Source organism: Apus apus, chromosome 5 (assembly GCF_020740795.1).
Source record: "Apus apus isolate bApuApu2 chromosome 5, bApuApu2.pri.cur, whole genome shotgun sequence".
In the NCBI taxonomy this organism is placed as follows: domain Eukaryota; kingdom Metazoa; phylum Chordata; class Aves; order Apodiformes; family Apodidae; genus Apus; species Apus apus.
Window position 1 is genome coordinate 43,769,436 of NC_067286.1, and position 25,006 is coordinate 43,794,441.

At 39.8% G+C, this 25,006-nt stretch overlaps 1 protein-coding gene across 20 annotated transcripts in view; it reads left to right on the forward strand.

Moving 5' to 3' along the window:
- The window catches only part of NRXN3 (neurexin 3), a 1,010,752-nt gene that overhangs the window by 240,140 nt on the left and 745,606 nt on the right, over positions 1-25,006 (forward strand). For all 20 annotated transcript variants that reach the window (XR_007889631.1, XM_051620875.1, XM_051620874.1 and 17 more), the window contains one exon: positions 20,301-20,602. Coding sequence is in view for 19 of the 20 variants with exons in the window: in XM_051620875.1 (XP_051476835.1) it covers positions 20,301-20,602 (302 nt within the window). In the remaining variant the exon portion in view is untranslated. The remainder of the gene's footprint in view (positions 1-20,300; positions 20,603-25,006) is intronic.

Sequence of the window (25,006 nt, forward strand, 5' to 3'; positions counted from 1 at the left end):
CCTTCTGTCTATCACTTTCTGTCATTCCCTCTTCTTTTCCTCCTTCTTTCCTTTTTCTGCCTGTATCTGCACTTGTCCCTTCTTTGCTTTTTGCTGTTTCTTTCTTTTCCTTCCTCCTTGTTTTCCTCTTTTCCCCATCTGTTTTTTTCTCTTAACTCCTCTGTCATGGTCTCCAACTCTTATGTTTTGCTGGATTTCTGGTTCCTGATGTTGGAGCATGCTGTGTCTGAAACCCAAGAGCTCTGTGAAGCTCCAAGCTTTTTGCTCCCTTCAGACTTTGCAGTTTCTCTTTAGTTTAAGTCTACTTCTCTTTTCTGTCTGTGTGCACATGTCAACATGAGTCTAGTAAGGATAAAGTTTGTTTGATGAGTCTTTATTTCTGTAGGCTGTGTTTTAATTTGACAAGTACAACACAATGTACTGAAAGTTTTTGCTGGAAATGGAAAGTGCTATTGAGAAGGATGTTCTCCTGCTTCTTCTGATGCCAGAGTTTGTGTGCGTTATTTACAGCTGGCCACAGAGTGTGTGGATCACCTTAGTTTCTAAATGGTTCCTAACACTGTCACTCTTTCACTTCTTAATTATTCTGGGTTAGTTTCACTTTGTGGTTGCTGTGGAGTTACATTTTCTAAATGTCTTGCTTGTGCACATGTGAAATGTCACAGAACCAGTGGCACTGATGATAGTAAGTGCCCCTCTCTCAGGTCTTGTAAGACCTGTCCCTCCACAGATGCAGCTTTCAACTAAGTGATGAGCTCCCCAGGTACCTACCTTTTACCTGGAATGAATTGAGGTCTGTGAAATGCATTGCTTTGACTCACAGGCTTCTCTAACAATCAGCAAAGGGCTGTCAGTGTAGAAGCTGTTCATACAGGCAAAAGCATGCTCTTTTCAGTACAGCCCATTTTCTTTGTATCTTCATGCAAAGAAGAGGTTTATTGTAATCCTCACAGAGTCATGTGGGTGTATTTGCACCTATGTGAGTGATCCTTACTGTTCATCAGTGTCCAGACACGTGTTTGATTGGTATAGTAGGGGAGCTATAGTATTATCTTCTTCCACAAAACGTATAGCATCTGTGCAGTGTGTGTTTGTAATTGTGTGATGTGGCAGAGCTCTGGCAGCTGCCCAGTCTCTACTTCCAGAGTGAACATTGTTGCTATGTCCAGAATCACTTTGTCCCCACCTGATTTTAATGTTCTGAGAAACCTGCGTGATGCAGAACCTGTCTGAGGATTTGCTTGAACCTGGAGGGCATTATGGACCTAGGCACACAAAGACTAATTTGAATACAGGTGTCCTTTATAAATGCTTTTGCTATTTTGCCTTGTCCCTTATCAAAAGAAATCACACCAGCAAAGTTGTATTTTCTGCCAATATAATGACATCTGCACACACAGTTTTGTCGTTGTTGCTATGGTGGTTACAGAAGTTGGATTTATTCTTTTTTTTTGTACACCCAGCTGGTGTATCTGTGGCATTTAAACTTAAGGTAAAAGTAGGCCTAAATTCTGTAGGTGATGTATTTATACACATAGTACCATATGGACCTACAGTAGGATCATTCTTCTTTTCCCTAAGTGTGATTGAGTCAGCAATTCTAGCTAAGCAGATTCTTAGAAAGTGAATTTTGCAAGGACTGCAATACAGTTTTAAGTGATACAGATCACACAGATTATTCTGTTATTCTAGTATGGGGTTCCTCTAACCCAACCTCTGATAAAATACATTGATCCTGTCTTGCAAATCATCTGCATTTTTAGTACTTGGGTTATTTCTGATCCAAAATGCCAGGTCTGTGGAGTAAGTGCCCATTGCTCGAATCTTAGCAGTTTCCCAGAAATGCTTACGCCTCTGAGGAAAATCTGTGCAATGATTCCTAAATTCTGGCTGAGCCAGCCAGCCCTTGCTGTGATGATGATAAATGAATGTGGGAGGAATCCTAATACAGTAGCAGGTAAAATAATAAACTCTAGAGGAAAGGATCTAACGAGAAAGAAGGAAAGATGCTTTTGGCTTATATTCTTGCATGCCATCGTATCTCTGCAAAGGAGCTTATTTTACTAGCATATTTCCAGAATGTCAGCACACACCCTACATACCTGACTTTCTTTTTATTTACCACTTGGCTGCAAATGGAGAGCATGTTCCTCAGAAGTCCCATTAGAATTTACCTGTGAAACAGGCAACTTTCAGGCATCACAGCTTGATGTGGTAAAATACCATTCATCCTCACTGATGCTTTGGTTATGTTCCAGTAGACTTTGTGAGTAGCTCTTGGGAAGCTATGGGTTTCCCAGTCTTTCACTATTTTTCCCAGTGTCTTTAAAAGGGATCCCTGTCTTAAGGTATTAAAACAGTGGGAAACTGATTTCCAAGCTTAGTGGATTTTCTGCTTTAGGTTTCAAAGGAAGCAAGTTGGAGTCCAAAGATCCTTAATTGATGTAATTCCATCCACTCCTCTGAAGCTAGGACATTTTTAGATTATAAAAACCCTGTTCAGAGCTGTCTCTCCACAACTGAAATGCCAGTGCACTGACCCCCATTTCAGCTGCATGCCCTGTCAGCTTCTTGAGCCGTGGTGCTTATTAATGAAATAAGCAAACGTGGAAGCGTCTGGGGTTTTATTTTTTGTCTCTTTTTTTCCCCCCTCTCCCAACAAATCTGCACCCATTAAGTGCCATCATGAGAGAGGAAACAGCTTGTTAAAAAGAAAAGCCCTGATTATTATTTTTTTTTTAAATGAAGAATACCATCAGGAGCAGGCTATGATTAATACACATAATTGAAACAAATTGCAGCTAACTGCAGAAAAGCATCTCCCAGCTGTTGACAGAAGGAAATTGCTGACAGCCTTTTCCCATTCAATGAAGAAAAGAGAGAGAGAGAGAGAGAAAGGAACCTTGCCCAGCTTGCATATATACACAGCCACTGGTTGTGTGTGTATGTAAAAAGCACTCACACAACCAACATACATGTCTGTCATGTGTCTGCATGTACAGACATGTCACACGAGCAGATGCAAATCCAACATTTGCACGTATTTTTAAAGAGGGTACCTCTATGTATGTAGGATCCTTGCATGTCTGTGGGTGCCTGCTACATGTGCCCACATGCAGTATGACACTAATGTTGGTTCAATAAGCACTGCCCTGGAGGCACTATGTGCTCCATCAAGGAGAGGAGACTCCAGCTATGTATGTGCTTGCACATACGAAGTTGCATATTCATGTATGAAACAAGAGAGACCCTGCCTTCTACAGGGGGCCTTTCCTCTGGCACTACCCTGTTCTTCTGTCCTTTTCATCTTTTGTTTTTCACACTCGCTATCTATCATTAACAGCCTAAGTAGAAAGCCCATAGATGCAGGAGATGAATCTGAAGCTAGGAGAGTCATGAATGAAGTGCCATAAGATGGCTAAAATGTGTATGTCAGAGCCTTGCTTGGTTCAGAAAGTTGCTCTGGAAAGGACTTTAATATCCGTAGTTCATTCAGTTGCTGGCTATTGCTAAGATGACTGACCTGTGTTGCATTGATTGTGTTGTGGTACAGGTTTGTCACTTATGGATCATTCAGAACTGGCCCATCCAGTTATTTGCTCTGATGCAGCCATGTGCTTGTTCCAAAATGGGCAACTCTTTGCACAGAGTGGGACACAGGAATGCTAGTGAGCAGAAGGCAAAGTTAGAGACCTCCAGGAGATTGTTAGTAAGATCTAGCAAACTGCATGGCCAAATCTACAGTAAGGATGATGCTGTAATATGTACTGAACACACTTTTTTTGGTCATCTGTTGATTTTATAATCTGAGCTTCTATAGACCACTTTATAAGGGCATTTTGACTTATTTAAACTCAGGAACATCAAGTATGAGTTATTTCCCAAGTACCTGCTGTTAAAACTGATTGCTACCATGTGGTGCCAGATAGTAAAAAAAGTAGTTGTTCCTGTTGTGGTTCTGCCCATTGAAATAAAGCTATGGAGTCTGTTTGTAACCACATGCATATTGTAAGTGTTATAAAAATAACCTGCTTGAACTGGTCCCTAATCTGTTATTTTCCCTCCCTTTGTGCCAGTGTTCACTGTAAACACATCAATATGAAGCGGTTAGCAAACAAACATTCCTTTATCAGAGGCGAATGTCGATCCCAACAGAGGCTTAACAGCTCAGGCAGGCAGATGCAGCAGTAGGGAAATAACTGATAAACTTGGATGTTACAAGTTATGGATTGTGTTTATGAATTAGTGATTCACAGAAGATGCAACCAAGGGAGTGGAAGAGGGCTGGAGTCGTTCACACTTGAAGTTCAACCTGGAAGATGGCACATTCATCTTTAGCACTATCCTGATTGGTTGGGAAGAGTCCCAGAACTTCATAGTGAAAAGCCCAAATGCTGAAATAATTGAAAGTTGTACTAGGTGGGTGGTGCTGGAAGGAAGGTAGTTGACTGTTGCCATAATAACAAATTACTTTGAGGCAAGCTAGAGCATGAATTTACCTATTCCAGAACAACCACTTTGTATGCTTGTAATTCTCAGGGAAATCAAGCTAACCTAGCACACTGACGTTGAGGTGTGAGCTGCCTTGCATTTACTGGAAGGTAAGGTGATGCATGTGAGCAGCTACCATGACGTGTTCTACACACTTGCCTGTCGCAAGAAACACAAGTGTGCAGTCTCTCAGTCAGGGTCACGGCTTGATGTGCAGAAACCAGATCTCCCATTGCTGTAATTCCTTTCTGCCCCTTTAAACTCCCCTTGCAGCTAAGCAAGATCATATACCCAGCTGATTTTTAGTGCTTGGTGGTTATGCAGTGGTGATGTAGAGCTGTACGCACAAGATACATTCTGCTCTAGAAAGAGCTCTATGTATTGGTTGTAGCAATTTCTCTCTTTCATAGAGGAGAAAAAAGCAGGTACAGGTTGAGTCTGAAGGCTCATATGCCTGCAGCGCTGCAAAGCCTTGAAGGTTAAGCATAACTGGCCATGCTGCCCATGTTCTTAATCACACTCTTTCCTGACTGGTGCTTGCATTGCTATCCAAAATTGTAGTTGGTTGACAATTGAAATTCCTGTCAAGGATAATTTTTGTCTTTTGTGGCCTGGCAGCCTCAGTTCTGCCAGATGAAGCAATTCCAGCACATAGTTATAAACCACACTAGAATCACCTAGGAATAAAGGTGCTTGATAGAGCTGCTACAGTTCATGTAAAAGCTTGAAAATGAGTTCTTAATTCACCCTCATTGAGAAACAGAATCTTAGGGGCCAACAAGCTTGTACTTCCAGATGCTATGAAATCTTAAGGTCAGCACTAGCATTAGTCTGCTGATATCTCTGCAACTTGAGAACTTTTTAAAATTTAACTAACATTCCTTGTAAAGGCTATTCAAGAAGATGCTGCTGATGTTGGGGGGGGGGGCGGTGGTGGTCACCAACTCTGATGATTTATGCATCACAGTATGGACAAGCCGAGCAGATCACAGAAGTTTGAAATCTAGCTAGCCATCTGTAGGACAAAGAAACAGGAAGTGATGCTCCAGAAATGTTTATAGACAGTAGCAGAAACAACTGTGATCCTCTGCAGGCTGTAGATGGGGGAGTTTAATGTTGTAAGTTGCCAGGTAACTGTTCAAAAGATTTCTGTATTGGTATGGGAGTTATGTTGCTCCTTTGCTCTCCTTCTCTTGTTCTGTTTGCAGTGAGTTCTCTTGCTCTTTTTTCCTCCCAGAGCAATTAAGTTATGCAGCTTCCTTTTGTTTCTGGCATAGAAGTAAATTTACAAGTAAGAAAAAATGTAAATTTGGGAAAAATATTTAAAGTAGCTTTTTTTTTTTAGTACAGTTTCCTGAGTATATAAAACTGCACAAATATATGTAAATATAGATAAAGTATATAAATTAATATCGTTATATATAATTTCCCCTCCATATTTTTCTTAGCTCTGCAGAACCAACACGTTTCTAAGAAAATAAATTATACCTTGTTCTGACATATTAATTAAGAGAATAGCCTTTAAAATTACAATGTCAAAGCCAAAATTCTGCCACCAGTCCTCCTTCAGCAGCCTCATAAGAGATTGTGTCACTATGAAGGTATGAGCAGACCCTGGTCTACCAAAATTCTGGTGCTAGAGATAGCATGCAAAAAGATCTCAGCTTGTCTGTGACTCCACAAAAAAGTGACAGATGTGGCAGTTATGGAGGAAAAACCTCCACTTGTTTTCATTGGAACTGAACACATTTGACTGGATAGCTGTCAAGAGAAAATTAACCTGGAGGCTCTTGCCAACTTCCATTTTCAGAATTGTCTTATTTTTTAAAAATAGAGATCCTTTCCACATAGCAGTGGCTTCAATGTTCCCTCATTCTGGCCAGGTACAAGGCTACAGAAGGATTTGCTCTGTGGGTCTTCACCAAAACTGCCATCCCTCCTTCCCAAAACTTCTGACCAGCTTTTAGTTCCAAACTGGTGAGACTCCAGTGCTGGTGGGTTAATAGAGTTGCTGAAGTGTTGGGGAACAGCTTGAAAACGGACAATACTTCGATAAAGCAGGGGTTGGACAGTATTTGTGAAAGACATAAAATGCCCCTGGAGTTTAGATTAGAAGAAGAGTCTTTGCTATTTAAAACAAATCAGAACAAACCCCAAAAACCAAAACCACAGAAATCGAGATCCTCCAGGGTCAACTCATCTCCAGGAAAATGACGTCAGCACCTTTCTGAACTGATGGAGAAACACACATTTTTCAACAGCAGTTATAACACAAGGGCTGTGTCACATTTCCTGCAGGGAGTTTTGAAAAATAATTTTTACAACAGCTGGGCTTTGCTTGTAAGAGTAAGAATTACATCAATTCTGACCTTCTAGCAACAGGCTTAGGAAAAAGAACATGAAGACAGATAGCAGTGTGACAACTGGTATCTGCTGTCTTATATTCAGCAGTATACCTTCACTGATTACCATAAAATTACTCCTAATTTTGATGAAGGCCAGTGGGTTCAGAGTTCAGCTTATAGTACTGAAGAGAACACTGATTTAGCTCTTGTTTTTTATTGTTTTTAGTTGATATCCAGGTTTGATAACTTGTAAAAGGCTTTAATAAGGTTGTGCTACCCAGTAGCTTGAACTAATCAAAACATCTGGGGTCATTCTTGGTGCTGTCACATCAAGATATGAAAGTAATTTCATCGATGATATGAAGTTACTAATTTTGAATGAACAGATAGAATAGCTGATAGAAAATCCGTTATTCTAAATAGCATAGATAATGTCAGAAAATTATTAAAATAGGTGAGCTGATAACTATTTTAAAAGATTGACAGTACATACTAAGCATGAATTTTTATTGCTCTGAAATAAATGCATACAATATATGTATATAAAAAGATCATGTGGAAATAGCCCAGAAAATTAAAATTCTGATAACTTTTTCAGTTAAATGTAAAAAACTTTCACCATTTTCTCTTGAAACTTGCTATATGTTGGATTTTATCTTCAAGCATGTTGGTGGCATGCAGCTTATTACAGAAAATCATGTTAGTGAAGAGGGACTTCAGAAAATGATTGCATGTGAATGTTTTGCCCAAGTCTCATGTCAAGCTGGCAGCAGAGCTGAGAACAAGCAGATTTTTTTTCTGAGCCTTGCCTGGCCATCAAGCCATTTGGACAACTGACTAGACCATCCACTTTACCTTTAGGTGTTTGTGCCTCCCAAGAGCAGCAGTCTCCTGTTTACCTGGGACTTGAAGAGTTGCACTTTTCATTGAATGAGCCTCCTTGTCATTATTAGAAGAGACTACTTGATAGGATTTATTATTTTAGAGGTTCCTAGCTCGGGTTAATGACAATATCTACCTATGTGCTGGCAGGAGCTAGTCCCACAAAAGTGGAGGTACAGGATAGCTGGGTGATACTTGTCTTCACCTCCTCTGCTCTGTGTGCTTTTGCTTCCTAGTAAGGAACTTTGCTCCTCCTATCAGCTTTCCATATATTTATACAGACGTATTTATTTGTGCCTGGGCTTGATGTCATTATACACTTTACAAGAATGTTCCCTCTCCTCTACTTTCTTTTCTTGTTTTACATTGGCTTTGTTTCTGCACATAGCTTTGCTGCAGCCAAGCTGTAAAGAAGGTAATGAAGTGCGTGGTTGGCAAAATAAGGTGGAATCAAACCCTTGTATAGCTGCTCTCTGTCATTTTTATGTGCATCACTCTCTCCCTTCTGTCTGTAGTGTTGCCTGTAACAGTCCAGAGTCTTCCCTTTCTTCAGCTTTGTTTTCAGCATTGTGTTAATTGTTTATCATGTGCGGGCTTTTCAGCAGCATGCAGTGGGAAAGGTCAGCTGTCAGAAACAGGCCTGTCCACAACTGATAAGGCATCCGAGAGATTGGATTTGACTCATTAAGCACCTTCCCCGCAGACATGGAGTCTGCTCTGCCGCAGAAAAAAACCTAAAACAGGAAGGAAAAAAGCCCAGGATGGAGTTGGAGCATGCGCCAGAATTGCTGGCACACCTTCCAGCTCACCCCACACGCAGCGTGGAGCTCAGTATGCTTCCACTATACCTGCATCCTCAGGCACCGTGGACATCTATGATTGCACTCTGGGGTTGTGTGCATTCACTCCTGTATTTATACCTGGTCAAGACATGTATTCACTTTCTCTGTGTAAACACATGTCTGCATGTGTGGGTGCCCTGAAGTTACATGGGGAAGATGCATTTCATTACTGCCCTTGTATATGCACTGTAAGGTCTACAAGGATGTTAATTCTACCACATTTTACATTTATGGATGCACAGCCACTCCAAGCTGGTTTTGTGTGTTTCTTTCTCTCTAGTACATCGTCACACCCGCCTGCTTCCTTTCACGCTGTGACAAAGGGCATATCTACTCTTTATGTGTATATATGGCATTTGTTCAGATACACTTTATCAGCCTTTCCACAGAAGCGCACCGTCCAAGTGTCCAGCTTGAACCTGCACACACATGTCCAGAGTCCTACTAAACACCCATGATCTTGGTGCTGTATAGACATAGCAGAAGCCTAGCTGGTTTCCTATTGCATACAAATGCACACATTTTTGCCCCTAAAAAATTACTGACCAAAGCTGCTCTGCCCGCTTGTAACAGTCCCTTGCCTGCGGTTTTACTTTGAGAAGAATTGTTGTGCCTTAAATTGGGTTTGGATACTGCTGCTTCCATAAATGGCCTTAATGGTGTCTCACAACAAGCATAAATGAAGGGCAGCAATAGTGTTTGGCAGTGTATTTTGATACCGTGGCAGAACCAGGGCCCCACATGTACACACTCTCCAATAATACTAAAGCTGTGAGGAGCTGACGGCACTGCAGTCTCTGTGATACCAGTCTCATGTGCTGTTCTGCCCCACTTTGCATCTTTCTGCCACCTCGCTTTTGCTTTTCACCTTCCTTTGCATCTGCCCTTTTCTGTAGGCATGACGTTCAATACAGCTCACTGGTATTGAAAGGCATAATTTTGTGGATCATTATTGTGTTATTACAGTGATTAGTGTTAACTATTTTTCTATTCACGCTTCATGCTGGAAGGATGCCTAAAGGACTCCCTGCTCCACAGCAAGCGTGACGACTGCTGGAAGGTCCCTGCTAACACAAGTGCCTCGTAGAGTGCTGCCTCTCTGCTCCTGCCCTTCCAGCCCTTTTACTTGAGACCTTCCACTGGTTTTCTACAATTGTGCTCTTTCAAAGAATAAGGAATTTTTCCTCCTGCTAAGCTCCTTAGATGTGCTTTTGTTCTGAATGCACCTTTCAACTTTCTTTCTCTCAGTGTTGGTGTAAATCTTTTTTGTTTATTTCTGCAGTTGGTCTTGGAAGACTACCACCAACAGGCCCCATGTTTTTTTCCCAAGCAGGACCAATCTTACCACACATGTAGGGACTGCAATAGCTACTTAATATTCTTCTCTATAATGCTATGGCTTTCTACTAAGGTCAGAAAGTTTGGAGAAGACCTTGTCTTCAGTATGTTAAGGAACAAAAATGCCACAAGTGCATCCAGTTTTATTAGCTGAATGTTAGTGCTCTTAAAACTACACCCAGTAATAATCAGGTGTAAATAGTTAGCATCAGTATTAGTGTTTGGTGTTCTGCTTCTGTTTTTTAACAAGCTAGAATAGTAAGGGTAGTGTGAAACTGGGGATTGCAACTGGGGTACAGATTGCTGCAGAAGGATAGTAAATCTCTCTTAGGTGGTGAATTTAATGTTGCTTTTTGGGATGTAAGTTGCTTCAGCTTGTAAAAAAAGCATGGGCAAAACAATGTATAAATAATGGCACTTTTGTTCATTGGGGTAGGTAAGATAAAGGCTGGTGAATTAAGAGCTTAGCTGTACCCTTGCATGCTCTTACTCTGCTGTACTCCTGTACAGAAGGGCAGAGGAGCCAGGTAGTAACCCAGCAGTAGAGATATGTCTATGAGAGCAGGGCTGGTGAATATATTAAATTTTGAGTTTGATGTTCGTAGTGCTGTGATGTTCTGGTCAGTTTGCACTTTCCTGAGCATTCAATCTGTAAGGAAACATTTCTGTTGGGTGATATGTGAGGAGACCGACATCCTTATGTTTCAGAAAGATACACCAGGAAAATAAGTAAACTGGAAGAAATACAGAGGAAAATAAAAACTTTAAAAATGCAGCAGCAATGGGAATTGTCCTCACCCATGTTCAGCAGTGAAGAGTCTAGAGGAATTCTTATGCCCAGCGCATCATCATGGTATCTGAGTTCTTGACAAAATTAGTAGCAGCACCTTACTTTCCCTGCATTTTCTGGAGCTGGGAGCAAGAATAGCAAAATTATTCAGAGAAATAAAAAGAAAAAAGTGTACTTTGTTCAACCAAAACAAATTGTGAATTTATATGAATATATAAAATTGTTTCAGGCAAATTATTTTTAAAAAATGGATTTACTCAGCATCGTGCATTTAAAAATAAACTTTTCATGGTTTTTTTGTTGTTGTTTTATTTTTGTTTGTTTGGGTTTTTTGTGTTTTTTTGTGTTGTTTTTTTTTTTTAATAGAGCTCTAGTTTTTTTAAGAAATATGTTTTTAAGGAAGTGTAAAACAAAATCATTAAATTTCATTTTGAGTTAAGCAAGACATTGTCACAAGATTGTTTTTTGTCTCTTTGGCCTGTTGATCAGAACACAAATAACAAGCAGAGGTCTGAGAGGGCGCTGCTACAGTCAGGCTGATACTTGGAGTTTAGTACTTCTTTGCAAATGGCAGAGAATGCAACATAACAGACTGATGCTGGTACAGCTGTTTGTACTTAACAAACACTGGAAAATTAGTGGAGAGAAGGATGCCCAGGACATTATGCACACTGCATATATACTGGATTGGCATGTGGCTTCTCCCCACAGATGTGAAACATTTCTTGTTTTGAAGAGAAGTTTTATTAAAACTCATAGAACATTCTTTTCCCATAGGTCTCAAGGACTTAAGTTATATTTTTCTTATCTTTGTAGTACAGATGGAGGTAGCCGAGGTTAATTAAGTGCCTCAGGTTGAGCAGAAAATCAGCGGCAAAGTTGAGGATAAAATGCTCAGGTTCTGACTTCTACACCTGTAGTGTATAATTTAGATCAATTTTGGTGAACAATTTAAAAAATGATGTTACCAACCATATGCTGGAAACTTTTGTAGACATATGTAATCTTATTCATTAATTTTCATTATTGTAGCACTAATGCTTTTGTCATCAAAGGACTTTAGCTTTTTTTTTTTTTTTTTTTTTTTTTTTTTTTTGTGGTCGTGGTATTGGACCAAATGATGTTGGTAAGTGATTTCTGTAATAAATGGTTCAGATTCTTCTTCGGACACTTCTATTTTATGTTTCCTTCAGAAAAAGAAAGACAAGGTGGTTTAGGGAGTCAGCAGGGAATCTGTGGATCATATTGGTGCATCTAGGTTAAATAAATTCTATTTATGCTGAATATGTGGACTAACTAGGAGATTTTCTGTGGTACACTGATTATTTTTTTTTTCCTCTTAGACGAAATTTTGTTGAAAAGACAGCAATGTTCTGTTGAGTGAAGAAGAGTCTTCCAGGATTGAGAAGCAAAATAGCTTTTCATTTGTGTGAATTTTCATTTTTTTGTAGATGGTATGAACTTCAACTGTATATTTAATAGGTGCATTCTCTGGAAATTTAAAGCAATCGTACTAACAGACTATTATCTCTATCACTGATATGTGAAAGTGACACAAGGAAACTGCTTTATACCTTTTCCACTAGATGGTACATGTCAGCTGTTCGAGGATCCGGAGCATAGGGGATGACTCCCCCTTCCTATTCCCCCTTTCTTTGGATTGAAGATTCAGTCACCGTCATGCCTCTTCCCTCCCTTTGCTCTCAGTCTTTGCTGTGCAGTGGCCCAAATCCATTAGAAGAGTGTAGTCACTTTGCAGCACTGATTCTGGACCTCTTGGTTTGCAGTCCAGGGGTCAGATTCTCCTCTGGGTTGGAGCCAGGCCAAAGAATGTCATCCAAGGATGCAAGCAGCTGCGAGCAGAGGTGGAACCTGAGGCTCTGGAGCTCTCCTGCAGTATCTTTAGAGAAAGCAGTTCTTCATCCTGTTTTCGTTAAGAGCTTTGGAGCTCAGGGAAATAATATATTATTCAGGTTTGATTAAAAAAGACAAAACGCAAAACAAAACAAACAAACAAAAAAACCCCAACATCCATTGTATTGCCAAGTCTCCGTGATCTCTTCTGGGCTTAAATTTGAGGACCTTTTAACAAGCATTTTCCTTTGCAAGCAGAGGGTAGTGTGTAAAGCAGCAGATAAGGGAGGAGAGGGCATTATTCATGCCAGGCACTTGATTTTCTCTGCTATACATTACTGCTTCCTTTGCTGTTACTGGTGACATGAAAGAGCTTTTTGGTGAAGAGCACTGACTGTTGAGTGCATCTCACTGTTGTTTTGGGCTTCTAGGCTAATGTTGCTCTTTGCATCTCCAAAACATGATGAGAGATGTTGTCTTCCATTGGTTCTTACCTACACAATTTCTGATGTTGTTGCTGTGATTCTTCTCTGCTTCCAAGTTACAAATTATGTAGATAAAATAAGTGAGAATGAGGGGCCCCAGGACATGATAAGTGACACTATTTCTGGAAAATCTAACATTACCCAGAATGGCTTAAAGCTAGTAAGCATTTGGGAAACTACTCTTTTTGCTGTGGTGCTTCAGCTCAGCACTTAATCTTCTCCATTAGAAGCTTTTTCTGTGCTTTAACAGGGTGGTGGTTTTTTTTCAACAGCAAAATTTCTTTTTTTCTTCTGTAAATTTATTCCCATAGTTTCCTTGAAGTTAGAAGAAGTAATCTTTTTATAAGGTTTTATCAATGCAATCAGTTCAGTCATCTCATTATGACATTAAGATGACTTAGATGTTCTTACATTGCAGTTCGTGGAGTATAAATGCAGTATATAATATGACTCCCAAAGCTTCCACAGATCAGTATCACTGTTGATGATGCTTAGAAGGTACTTCAAGCATAGGAGAATGTTTTGCACACTATTTCTTATGTACCTGAATAATTAAATACACTCTGTATGAATTTTCAAATTAGTATTTGCTTTTGACTGTTGAAACCATGGAAGAGTGTATGTAAGGGAGAAAGCATAGGACCTTATGAGAGAGTTTGGTTGGTGGTGTCACTGATTCAATCAGGTGGTGTGAAGAATGATCAGACTAGGAAATAAAGAACTATTTAGATGTATTGTTTTTCCTACCCAAAGGCTAGAAAGGAGGAATGAAACAAGGATTTGGACAGCTTAATGGACAAGGCAGTAATCTGCTATTTGGCTGTTACTGGAGCCAGTCACTGTGGCTGCAACTGCTGTCTCATGTCACCATCTCATTAAAATGACAGCCTGGTTGTTACTAAACTATCCAGCTTTGTTTTAATAACCTGAATCTGGGTGAGCTGCTTTGACTGCTCCTGAGGGCTTTCATTAGAGTTTCAGCATTCAGTCACTGGACAACTCTTTTAGAAGGTGGTAGAAATAGTTCACCTTTTTTGTCCTTAAGAGGTGTTGCCTGACTGATTTTCTGTGACATTTGATATACAGCTTCTCCTCCATAACCTCTGAGGGAACAGCAGATACTTGGGAAAATGACTTGGAACATAAATTGTTCATTGTTCTGTAATGTTGTTGAGGATCATAGCTATTATACATGATTCCCAGGACAACTCTTCTGCCCAGAGCAGAATTACATTCTGACCATGAACAGAGTTCATGGGGAGTTTGTCCTGACTGGGGCTCTGCCCCAGCCTTTGGGAGGTGATGCCTAGAGCTCTCATGGCTCATCATCCGCATCAGCTTCTATTTCCCACTTAGTTTGTGTGGTTTATATGTAGAATTTATTCTTTCCAGACTCTGTTATGACTCAGATTAAAGATTTTCTTATAGCTCAGTTAGAATTTCAAAGCTTTAAGTCTATTGTTTATGGTGTAAGAATAGTATAGAAAGGAGGCAAAGATACATGCACAGGCACAAAGACATGTAGTCATGTCTGTACCAAGCTATACAGCAAGAAAGCAGGAATACCTGTTAATTTCAGCAGTACAGGAAGACTGCCATAAAAGTACTTCCCAGAAACACCAATTTCAATTGGACTTGCTAGGATCATGCTGTTAGCCAGTTATTGTATCAGAAATAAATTAGGTAGTTTCCTTGTGTTAAATATCATTTGCTCTAAGCAGAGCTGATGGCCAGGTGCAGTAATTTCATAGCCACTGAGTACCACAGCTCTGCTGTAAATTACTGATTCCACCAGCATGTCCTCAGATGAGGATGTCCTGTCATTCAAGCAGCAGGACTAATGCCAATAGAGAATTTAGGACTTTTGGGGTTTTTTTAAACTTTATTACACTTTCTGCATAGCTGTATTTTATAACAATCTGTTATATCCTTATTGCACTAACTTAACTCTCTATTCAGAATACCTTTTGAGTACACTGGTACTTTTCCCTCTGTCTTCTGGACTCATGGTGAGGTTGATGGGTTTTTTTAGTTTGTTTGGTTTTTTTGTGCCATGGGGAATGGCAGTCCTCTATTTCAAGAACAGTTCTGTACTCAGTGGCCAACTTTGGAAGCAGGTTTGTTTTTTTTTTCTCAAGACAAACTCCATACCTGCAAGATTTTCTGAAGCTATAGAGAACTGTTAAATGGCAGAGAGAAAAGGTTCCTGTAAATGCTGTTTTTCTTTGTTGACCTCTGTTTGAGAAAAGGTCAAGGGAGTACCCAGCTGTTCTGCTGCCTCCATTATTAATGCACACTGCTTTGGCTGAAAAGCCTGATGCTTGACAGTGTTCTACCATACCTAGATTATCAGACAGCACCAGCTCTTCTGTGTGAAGTGTGGCAAACCCCTCAGATAAGATAAATCCCACCGAACACTGGAGTGTTTATTATTCTGAAGCAGTGCAGAGAGTTTGCTTTTATCACTGGCAGAAGACACCCTCCAATGTTGGCTGTAAACCAAACCACAGTGAGATAGGTACTGCCTAAGAGTACACCTGTAATGGGGTGGGTTTTAACAGAAGGTGAGAGGGTGAGAAGCTGGGTTTTGTTTTTAAGAGAAATACTTCGAGTTTTCTTCAGGAGACTTCAAAAAAGTCACTGTACATTTCAGGTTTTTCTAAATATTTCCTAATTGTGTCTGAGGCCAGAAATCCCTTTAAATGAGATGCTGCTTCATGACCCTGGGCAGAATCAGTACTTCTGGGGTTTGCTGTTTTCAGCTTCATAGTCATAAAATATTAATTGTCAGACATCATCCAAAACTTTGGAGGCTTCTTTGCTCCGTACTTTTTGCTGGGGTGACTTCGTGGAAGGACTGGATTAAAAATAGGAGGTTGGTTTCCTTCCACAAATATATAAGAACCTGTGGAATTAGCCCAGAATGGGGAACTGGGAGGTCTTGAACTCAAATGCCTCCTCTACTTTTGAGTATCTTGGTGACCGTGAGTAAATGCGTTAAATGTCATCAAAATGACAAGGTTTCTGTACTTCTTAGTGATGCTGTGAATTCTGAATATTTGAATCCTCTTTTGTAGAAAGAGCTTTGACAGGAACACATAGCAACAGATTTGCACATAAAAACTGAAGTTAAAATTACTATCTGGCTCTACCGAACAGGCAGTATAGCCATACACGGTATGGAAAGATCCTGTCATTACCTCTCCTGGGATCCAGAGACTCAGCAAGCTCTGGGGTTTCTGCAGGGATGAGAAGAGCCAGGAATTGGCTTAGGTGGTTGCTGGCCATGCTTTTATTTCTGTTCTTGCTATCAGCCTGAAGTATGTACTGATAGCTGATTTGAGGATCTGAACAGGTATGGATACGAGATTTGTCAAACCGGCTTTGCTGTGGAGTGGTGGTGGTAAGTGCTCAATGTGCTTGCTGTGTCTGTTAGTGATAGTCAGAAAAGGTTAACATTTTCCCACTTCTCAAAGTGCTGGATGGCTCCATTCATTCAAGGAAAGGTCTGTGTTGGTCAGTTTGAAGATCCCAAGTTTTGCTTCTACTCTGGTAATTTCTGTGAGGCTTTGAATATGTCAAGGATTTAAGTCTGAATGTGTTGTTTTGTATGGCTCTCAGATCTCTTCAAATCCCAGCTGTTGCAGAGAATGTAGTAATGTGTTAGAAAATAAACAATGGGTTTAGATTAATACTGTCAAGTGAAATGGAAGATATAATTGCTTACATGTGTGAACTTGCTTTCAAATTCTGATTTTTGTAAATCTGTCTAGTATTAACTGAGTAAAAAATTGAATCTTGCAAATTGTGCATAAAGCAAGAGTTTGCAAACATATTCCAAATGCTGTTTTAAGTAAATGTTATTTTATGAAGTTAGTGTTACACTTGAACAGGTAGATCACCAGTTCAGGTTAGTATCACTTACTATATACAAGGTTTCACATCCCAGCAAAGCCAGGATTTTCTCTGTTGCTTCATGTAGCGTAAACCAGTGATTCTTGTTCACTTGTTTGGCCTTAAGTTTAGCTACTCTACATTAGCTGTGTTGCTATGCAGAGGCTCCTTGGTACATTACCAATCTTTAAAGAATGTAGAAGCCGTAAGTATCACAATGCAATTTGTGAAACCTTCATAAATGTACAGCAACAGGGGTCAAGAGCTAGCTGACAATTAACGAGCATTTCAGCACTCTCTGGTCTTCCACATGTCACCAGATTGTGCCTGAAAGCATATGGAAATACTGTGAGAGCTGCAGCCTACTCAGGGCTTTTTCTCTTCATGCAGAGAACCTGTATCCCTTTTTGTGCTCCGTGTTCTCTTGGAATTCTGGTAATGTGCTTTATGGTCATAGCCATCACATATGTCAGTGTCCTAACAGGCAGGACAGCATGAAAAGGCTGTGCTTGGTAAAAAGCCCTTAGTGTGACCTGACATAGACTACTGTGTTGTAGCTTGGAGTAACACACAGTTAAGCTTTTCAGGGACTGGAGCCTAGTTTGTGCACTACAGTCTTTCATGAAACTGGCAAACCAGTCATCCACAAGTTCACTGGTAAACTGTTTAGAGATTAGTGGTTGGGAGAATGCAGTTTTACAGAGTATGTAAACCTTGGGAGTTGTGCTTATAAGAAGTGGGGTGGACAGGCATGAATTTGGATTGGCCAGTGAACCCCAGAGAGATTTTAGTGTGTGGTGATCTGTCGTTTTGAATGTCTACCCAGAACAACCACAAGAGGAAGAAAAAAACCCCATAACAACATATGAAACAAAAATTGGTGTCATTCTTCCAAGAACAGGAAGGATACAAAAATGGATCAGGTCCAGAGTTCCATCTGTGACAAGGGTTAGCAGCAGATGATGCAGTTGTATGTAGAAGTAGGTTGATACCACCTTCTATTAAAACTGGAACAAGTAAGAGTAATATCTCTCTGAGTTTTCTGTGCTCTGTTTTGATGATTCTGCAACTGTTGCCTTAAATTACTGTTTAGATTTCTAATCTACTCTTTGCCTTCTCTTTTGCACCGAGTAGACCAGTGAGATTTCATCTAAGTGATTGAGAACATGTAAATGAGCCCTATCAATATGTCTTATACTGAGTGAACAGTCATCTTCTTGTGCCCCCCTTCTCAAAGACCTCAAGTGTGTATTCAGTGCTTTGCACATCTACAGCTGGGGAGAAAAGGCTCAGTCCTAATGACCTGTTTGACTCCTGCCCTCAGGTGTCAGATACTTGATGGGAATTACTCACAGGTACATAGAGCATATGTCCAACTTGATTGTAATATGTTCCCTTCCAATGGATCAGGAGTGACTATGCAGGGTAATTATCATTGTGGAAAGGGTTGTTAAGTGCTTGGTTCTGACTTCCAAATCTGCAGTCAATATCAGCCGTCTGTGCTCAGGCTGGTCGAACACTGACACAAGTACATGCTTTCCTTGGTGGTAGTTCAATTTATTCAGAATAGAATCACAGATCCAAGTAATTTGTGAGGGGCCTCCAGAGGCTGTGTAGTCCAAACACTAGCTCAGAGCAGGTGCAGTTAGAGCAGGTAGCTCAGGACTGTGCATAAGCAAGTTTTTCCTATTTCTAAGGACAGAGATTTCAGTCTTTCTAGGCCATTCTTAGCATTTGACCATCCTCAAGACAAAACATATTTTCATATAGAAGGAGGATTTATTGTACTCCAGTTTTGTCTGCTGCATTTCACCCTTCTTCCACATACCTCTGAGAAGAATTTGGTCCTGTCTTTGTGCTCTCCCCTTAAGTCGTTGCAAAGAGCAATAAGATTTCCCTTGAGTTATGTCTTCTTGAGGCAGAACAAACTCAGCTCTCTCAGCCTCTCTATACACATCACCTATTCCAGCACCTTGTGGATTTTGGTAGCTCTTTGCTGGACTCACTCTGGTATGCTGAAGTCATTTTTATACAGGGGAGCTCAGTATTGGACAGAGTACTCCTGATGTGATCTCACAAGTGTCCATTAGGGGAAGAATTGATTCCCTTGGCCTGTTGGCTGCATTCTTACTAATAGAAGCCCAGGACGTGGCTGGCCTTTGCTGAAAGAGCAAACATTGCTGACTTATGCTCAGCTTGTCTGCTGGGGCCTTCAGGTCTTCTTCTGTAAAGCTGCTTTTGAGCCATGAGCCATTTGGTCTCTAGCCTGTACTGCTGCATGGAAGTAATTTGTCTTACCGCTGGCTCGTAGGGGTGTATAGACACATGGTTTGTTTGCATAAGTACAAACACAAATTATGGCTGCCTTCAGACTGCCCAGATTTTGTAATGAGTTTATTCTGTGATACCCTCAATCAAGACTGGCACAACAGACCTATCACTTGAGGATGATATATGTTCATGTTGCAACACTGGGCTCTTTTGTAACCACTGTTTCATGCTCCAAGGGCACAGATTTTACCATGTAGTTATTTTTCAAGAACGGCTATGACAACCAGTATTTTTGCTTCAGCCTTGTACTAATGAATTCTGGATAATGTGTATTAGGATTACTAAATGAGTCAACATGAAGCAAGAAAATGCTATTAACAGCAATAGCACCAGCACTTGCCTTATGCAGTGGATTGTGAGCAATGATAGCTTGACTGCTTGTACCATCTAGTTACTCATACTTGGACTCGATTTCACAGCTGGAAGTCAGAAAGGTACTGCAATATAGAGTGGGGAGATCTGTGTAGATTCCATTGCAAGTACCAATTTTCCTTAGATGGCACTTGCAGGAATGGACTGCTTGGCCTTTTATTCAGTTGAAAGAAAAAGGCAGCTCTGCCAGGATTATATTCTGATTCTTAATTTGCCTGGCAGATGGGTTAAATTAAGTTTAGATTACATTAATGATTAATCTAAATACTAATCTTTGGGAAGTGTTGGTTTCTTTTAGAACAACACATATGTGAAAGTCATGTTGCAGAATTTTCCATCATTCTCCCAAAAAAAGATGTGAAGTATCTTAAAGCATTGTCTTTAAATGTACTTTTCCTAGACTTCACTGAGTACTTTTGAATGGTCCCTATGGTGACAGTGCTGTAGTGAAACTGAAAACACAGCGCTGAAATTCTTAGGTATCAAGGACCCTGCGGTTAATTCTCTTGATAGCCATGTTTCAGGAGGAGCTGTACCAGGAAGTCATTAGCATGCCATGATATATAGCTGTATAGAACGTCATCAGTGCTTTGGGATTGCTTAGAAATTTCATTACAACCTTAAATCTCCTCTTGGCTGACTGCTGAACAGTTCTTTTTTTCTCCTTTTTTTCCAGCACGAGATGAGAACATGGCCACTTTCCGTGGTTCCGAATACCTTTGCTATGACCTGTCACAAAACCCCATCCAGAGCAGCAGTGATGAGATCACTCTCTCCTTCAAGACCTGGCAACGCAACGGGCTCATTCTGCACACTGGCAAGTCAGCTGACTATGTCAACCTGGCCCTGAAAGATGGTGCGGTCTCCTTGGTCATTAACCTGGGGTCTGGAGCCTTCGAGGCCATTGTGGAGCCAGTCAATGGCAAGTTCAATGACAACGCGTGGCACGACGTTAAGGTGACAAGAAACCTGCGGCAGGTAATGCTGACGGGGAGGAAATGCTGGGGAAAATTTTGTTCTGTCTTATTGAGATGGGCAGATGGGAGAGAGTAATGGAGAAATGGGGATGCTCAGTGGAATTGCTAGAGTTGCTCCACCTTTTCTGGATCATGGTATTTAAAGGACAATGAAAAACCATTAGTTGATGGGAATTTATCCCTGTTGCCATATCCTCATTTCCGCTTTTTTTTTTTTACCAGTTTGGTTTAATAATAAAAACTTGTGACATAACTTTACTTTCATCTCCCTTTTCCTTTTCTCTTTTTCTGTTCTCCCTTTTTAATTTTATTATTTCCTTAATTATGATTCAATCATATCAGTAATATTCTCGTTGCGTTTAATTACTGTGGGAACAGTCTTTTTCCAACAGCCAATGCTCCACACCCCTCTCCTTTGTTCAGTCTTGTTAATTGGTTTAACCATTGCCATGATGTCATAATTCTAATTCTGGAATTACTTTGTTTTCCCTTTTTATTTTCTTTTGTGTGTGCATATAAGTGTGCAGGTATGCAGGCTGGTGGGTATGTGTGTAATTATTTTTAATTTATAGCTTTGGAATTAATTGGCTGGACTCTTTCTGAATCTTCTTGATTCTCTGTTCTTCTTCTTTTTGATTTTCCCTACTTCTTTCTGTAATGAGATTCAACTTTATTTCTTGTGTCTCTGCCTATGAGACTCTTCTGTTGGCTGTGAGGACTGGAAAAGAGGAAGGATCAAAAAAGCCAAGCAATCCCAGATCTATACAGCACCCTACAATTCCACTTCGGAAAAGTTTTTCTGATTTTACCACTGTAATTTTGCACATCTGCATGCCACTTTTCTAAGCAAACAATTCTATCAGGTGACGTATTAGGTAGCAAGATACTCTTCATATCCTGAAGCCTTCCTTGTGAAATATAAGTTCAGGAATAAACAACATAAAATTAAATAACCTTGCTCTGAAAGCTGGTGAATATATCAAGTTGCTGAGGCCCATCTGCTGCACGGTAAATGAGGTTTACACTGTGAATAGAAGCTATTTGGTATCTTGCTGACTGGTGGAGGCAGCAGAAATATCTTGTAAGCTAAGACTTTAAAATCAATTTGTGAAGCAAAACAGAGATCTTTTCATTTGCTCATTGATGTGAATATTAACACAACCCTTAATAGTTTTATTTAAGTTCATACAATGTCATTTGCTGAGAAAACAGCCTTTGTGGTAACATTATACAGTAACTAAGATTAAGTTTATCAGTGAGTATAGGAATATCTGTACCAAGGAGCAGAAACTGTTTCTACTAGTAGATGTCAGTGGATAATTTATCTGTTATGGGGGATTCACGTTTTATTTTTAAATATTTGGATTTCGGACTGAAAATGCTTGTCTTTCCCATGTGAATCCCTGTATTTCTACATGCTCAGGATGTCTGGGTCTTTGACGAAAAATCCGTCATCAAACCTCTATGAGACTGCAGGGTTCTTACTCATGGCAACATTAGTCTGTTTTCAATAGTTTATATGCAGATGCAAATTTAATTTCTTATGCATTGGATGGGTCTTAATGATCCTATTTCATTCAAATGTTCCCATCAGTCCAGTAGACGGAGATGCACCAACTGGTTGAGATTTCTCAGTCTGGAAGAGTCAGATGATATGGGTTTATTTTATTTGGATTTTTATGTTTAGATGATCTCAGAATAGCTGATCTCTGAATATCTTAGTATACCTGTCTGGCACGTTAACTGTACTTTTACTTTTTGTCAGAAGATGGTTTTCAGAGGGAAAATTTGCCTGAAACAAAATCCATCCTTGTTCATGCCTGTCTTGGTTTGAATCTTGAAAAAGCAGAAACTGAGGGAGGTCTGCAGGCAGAACTGTGCATGAAAAGCTCTCACTATATTTTCTTGATCTTTCAGCTAGTGATTTTTAATTTATTTTCTGGGTCCAAGGTTAAATAGAAAAATGTCTATGCCTCTTTGTCTTTTATTAGTCTAGGACAGTGCTTTGGTGATTATTAGAAAGCAAGTGAGTCCTTTGCCAGTCAAGGAGCACCACAGGTTTTGAATCCTAAAGGGACCAACTTGAATGGGGAAGACAGAGGATGTTTTAATAGGATTTTTGTGCTCTTTCCAAAGAAAGGCCAGTCTTAACATGAAATTAAAAATAAGTAGCAGAGATGACTCGGAGTCTGTTTCTATGGATAGGCATCACAGAATTCAATTCAACCTGTAAATATCAATAAGACTTGTTTTTTTTTTTAAGTCATCTTTTCTCTGGATGCTTCCATTTTAACTTCTGGTCAAGTTTAGTGTCAAAATTAAGCTATTGACCCAGAACCTACAACTGCCCATAAAATGGAACTGATGAGGCCATGAGGAGAAGCAATCCTGCTACTCCTGAAAGTTGTCATCCCAAAATTATTGGTAAGTTTAACCACAGTTTTCAATGAGGAACCTTGAATACTGCAGCCTTCATGTCAGGTCCTCTGCATTCTTTACTTTTAATTAATATTAGTAGGGATGAAGAAGTCTGAAAGCCCTTCAATCTTCAAGATAAAGAGCTTGGAAAAGATTGAAAACTTGAATGACCAATAACTTATTAATACTTGCTATGGACATTCTTCAGGATATAACTAAGAATGGTCACTCTATAAATGACCTTATAAATGCTTCATTTAAGGACAACAATAAAATTATAAAGATGCTATTCTAAATAAAGTCCAGGATGAAGGAGTTTTGTTTTTCTCCATTCTGACAGCAGCTTCCAGCAGCTTATATCTCCTGGTTTTGTCTGTGTGTACATGAGGGTGAGTTTCTCTGTCTTTAGAATACTTAACCATTTTTCGGACAGGCTATGCACCTGTGAAGTCCTTTGATATCTTAATATAAAAGATGTAATAGAGGACAAAGATTATTTATTGTTTATAAAAGTATACATTTTGCCCTTTATTGCATCCAGTGTAATTTTGTATATCCTAAATATTTTTGCACTGAAGAAATTACCTACTTTGAAACTTTCCTGCCATAAATTCCACTGTAAGGTTGCAACATAATATAGGTCAGTTGGAAGTCTTATTTCTGGCTGTGCTCATGTTTCCTCAAAAACCCCCCACCCCAAAACCAACCAAACAACCCTAATGAAAAACAGTGCACCTGAATATTGAAGGTTTATAAGGAAATCAGCAGCCTTCTTGCAATTGGTTGAAAAGGTTGTACTGGAGATAGATATATTTCTCTTTAAAATGAACTTAAAATGTATAAAAATTTATAAAAAATATAAAAATGTAGACATTTAAATAATATAATAAAAGATAAAGCAATTCTAGGCAATTGGGCTACCAGCAGCTTCATCTAGTCTTTCCTCTGCTCTTTTTTGGGGTTGGGAGAAGGCGGAGGAGGATTTGCATAATTTTTGGCTGTTCCTAGAATTAGAGCAGAACTTAAATAGCTGGACTTTTGCCCAGTACTTTTTTGGAATTGTTAACTGTTTTGTACCTAAGCTAGAAGAGTATTAAGTACTGCCTTTTTTTTTTTTTTCCTTTTAGATCAAATGACTATCACAACAGTTGATCTCCTTAGACATAAACAAAGTGAACCCGCAGATTCCCTTGAGTAATGATTGTTAATGTCAAAGCAAATCTCCTTGTTTATCTGTCTTATTATTTCCATTCAAACTAAGCCCTCTTTCTGCCTTGTGAGAAACCTTTGCTAGAAATAGGATCGTGGCTGCATTTTACCAGGGCTTTCAGAGCACAATTAGGGCAGTGTGGTCTGGTGGGAGGAGCAGGAGAAGGAGAGGAGACTGAAGGTCAGACTTCTCACGTCTTGTCTTCAGTTCTGCTGCTGACACTCTCATTTTTGCCATGCTCTTTCCCCCTCCCATCGCACACTCCAGGTCATTGTTTATAAAACCAGATTTGCTAATACAACATAACACTGAGAGTGAGACTTCCTTGATTACTCAGGAGTTTGTGCTGGGTGTACCCAAGTAAAGAATATTATTTTGTTTCCACAAACTAATAAAATAGACTTGTGACATTATGTTCAATGCCACGAAGTTTTCACAAACTTACTTCCTTTGTCAATGCACAACTCTCTGAAATTTGCAAGCAGATAGTTTTTACATGAAGCAGCGAGCATAGATCTTGCTTGTGAAATTTAGGATCGTTCTTTCCAACTTCAGTAACACTGAAACAAAGACTTGGAGTCTCCACAGGCTGCACTTCCCTATTAACACTGAAGCTAGTCATCATGAAAAATCTGCTGTAAAGATCTTGCGTTCCCCAGCTGCTGAAAAGCAAACAAGAAACAATGTGTAGGTTCAAACAGTTGGCATCTGTGTGTGTTAGAAGGATTAACAAAGCGTCTGCAAAGTTCTGCTAAGCCCAACTGACTGGTGAATTCT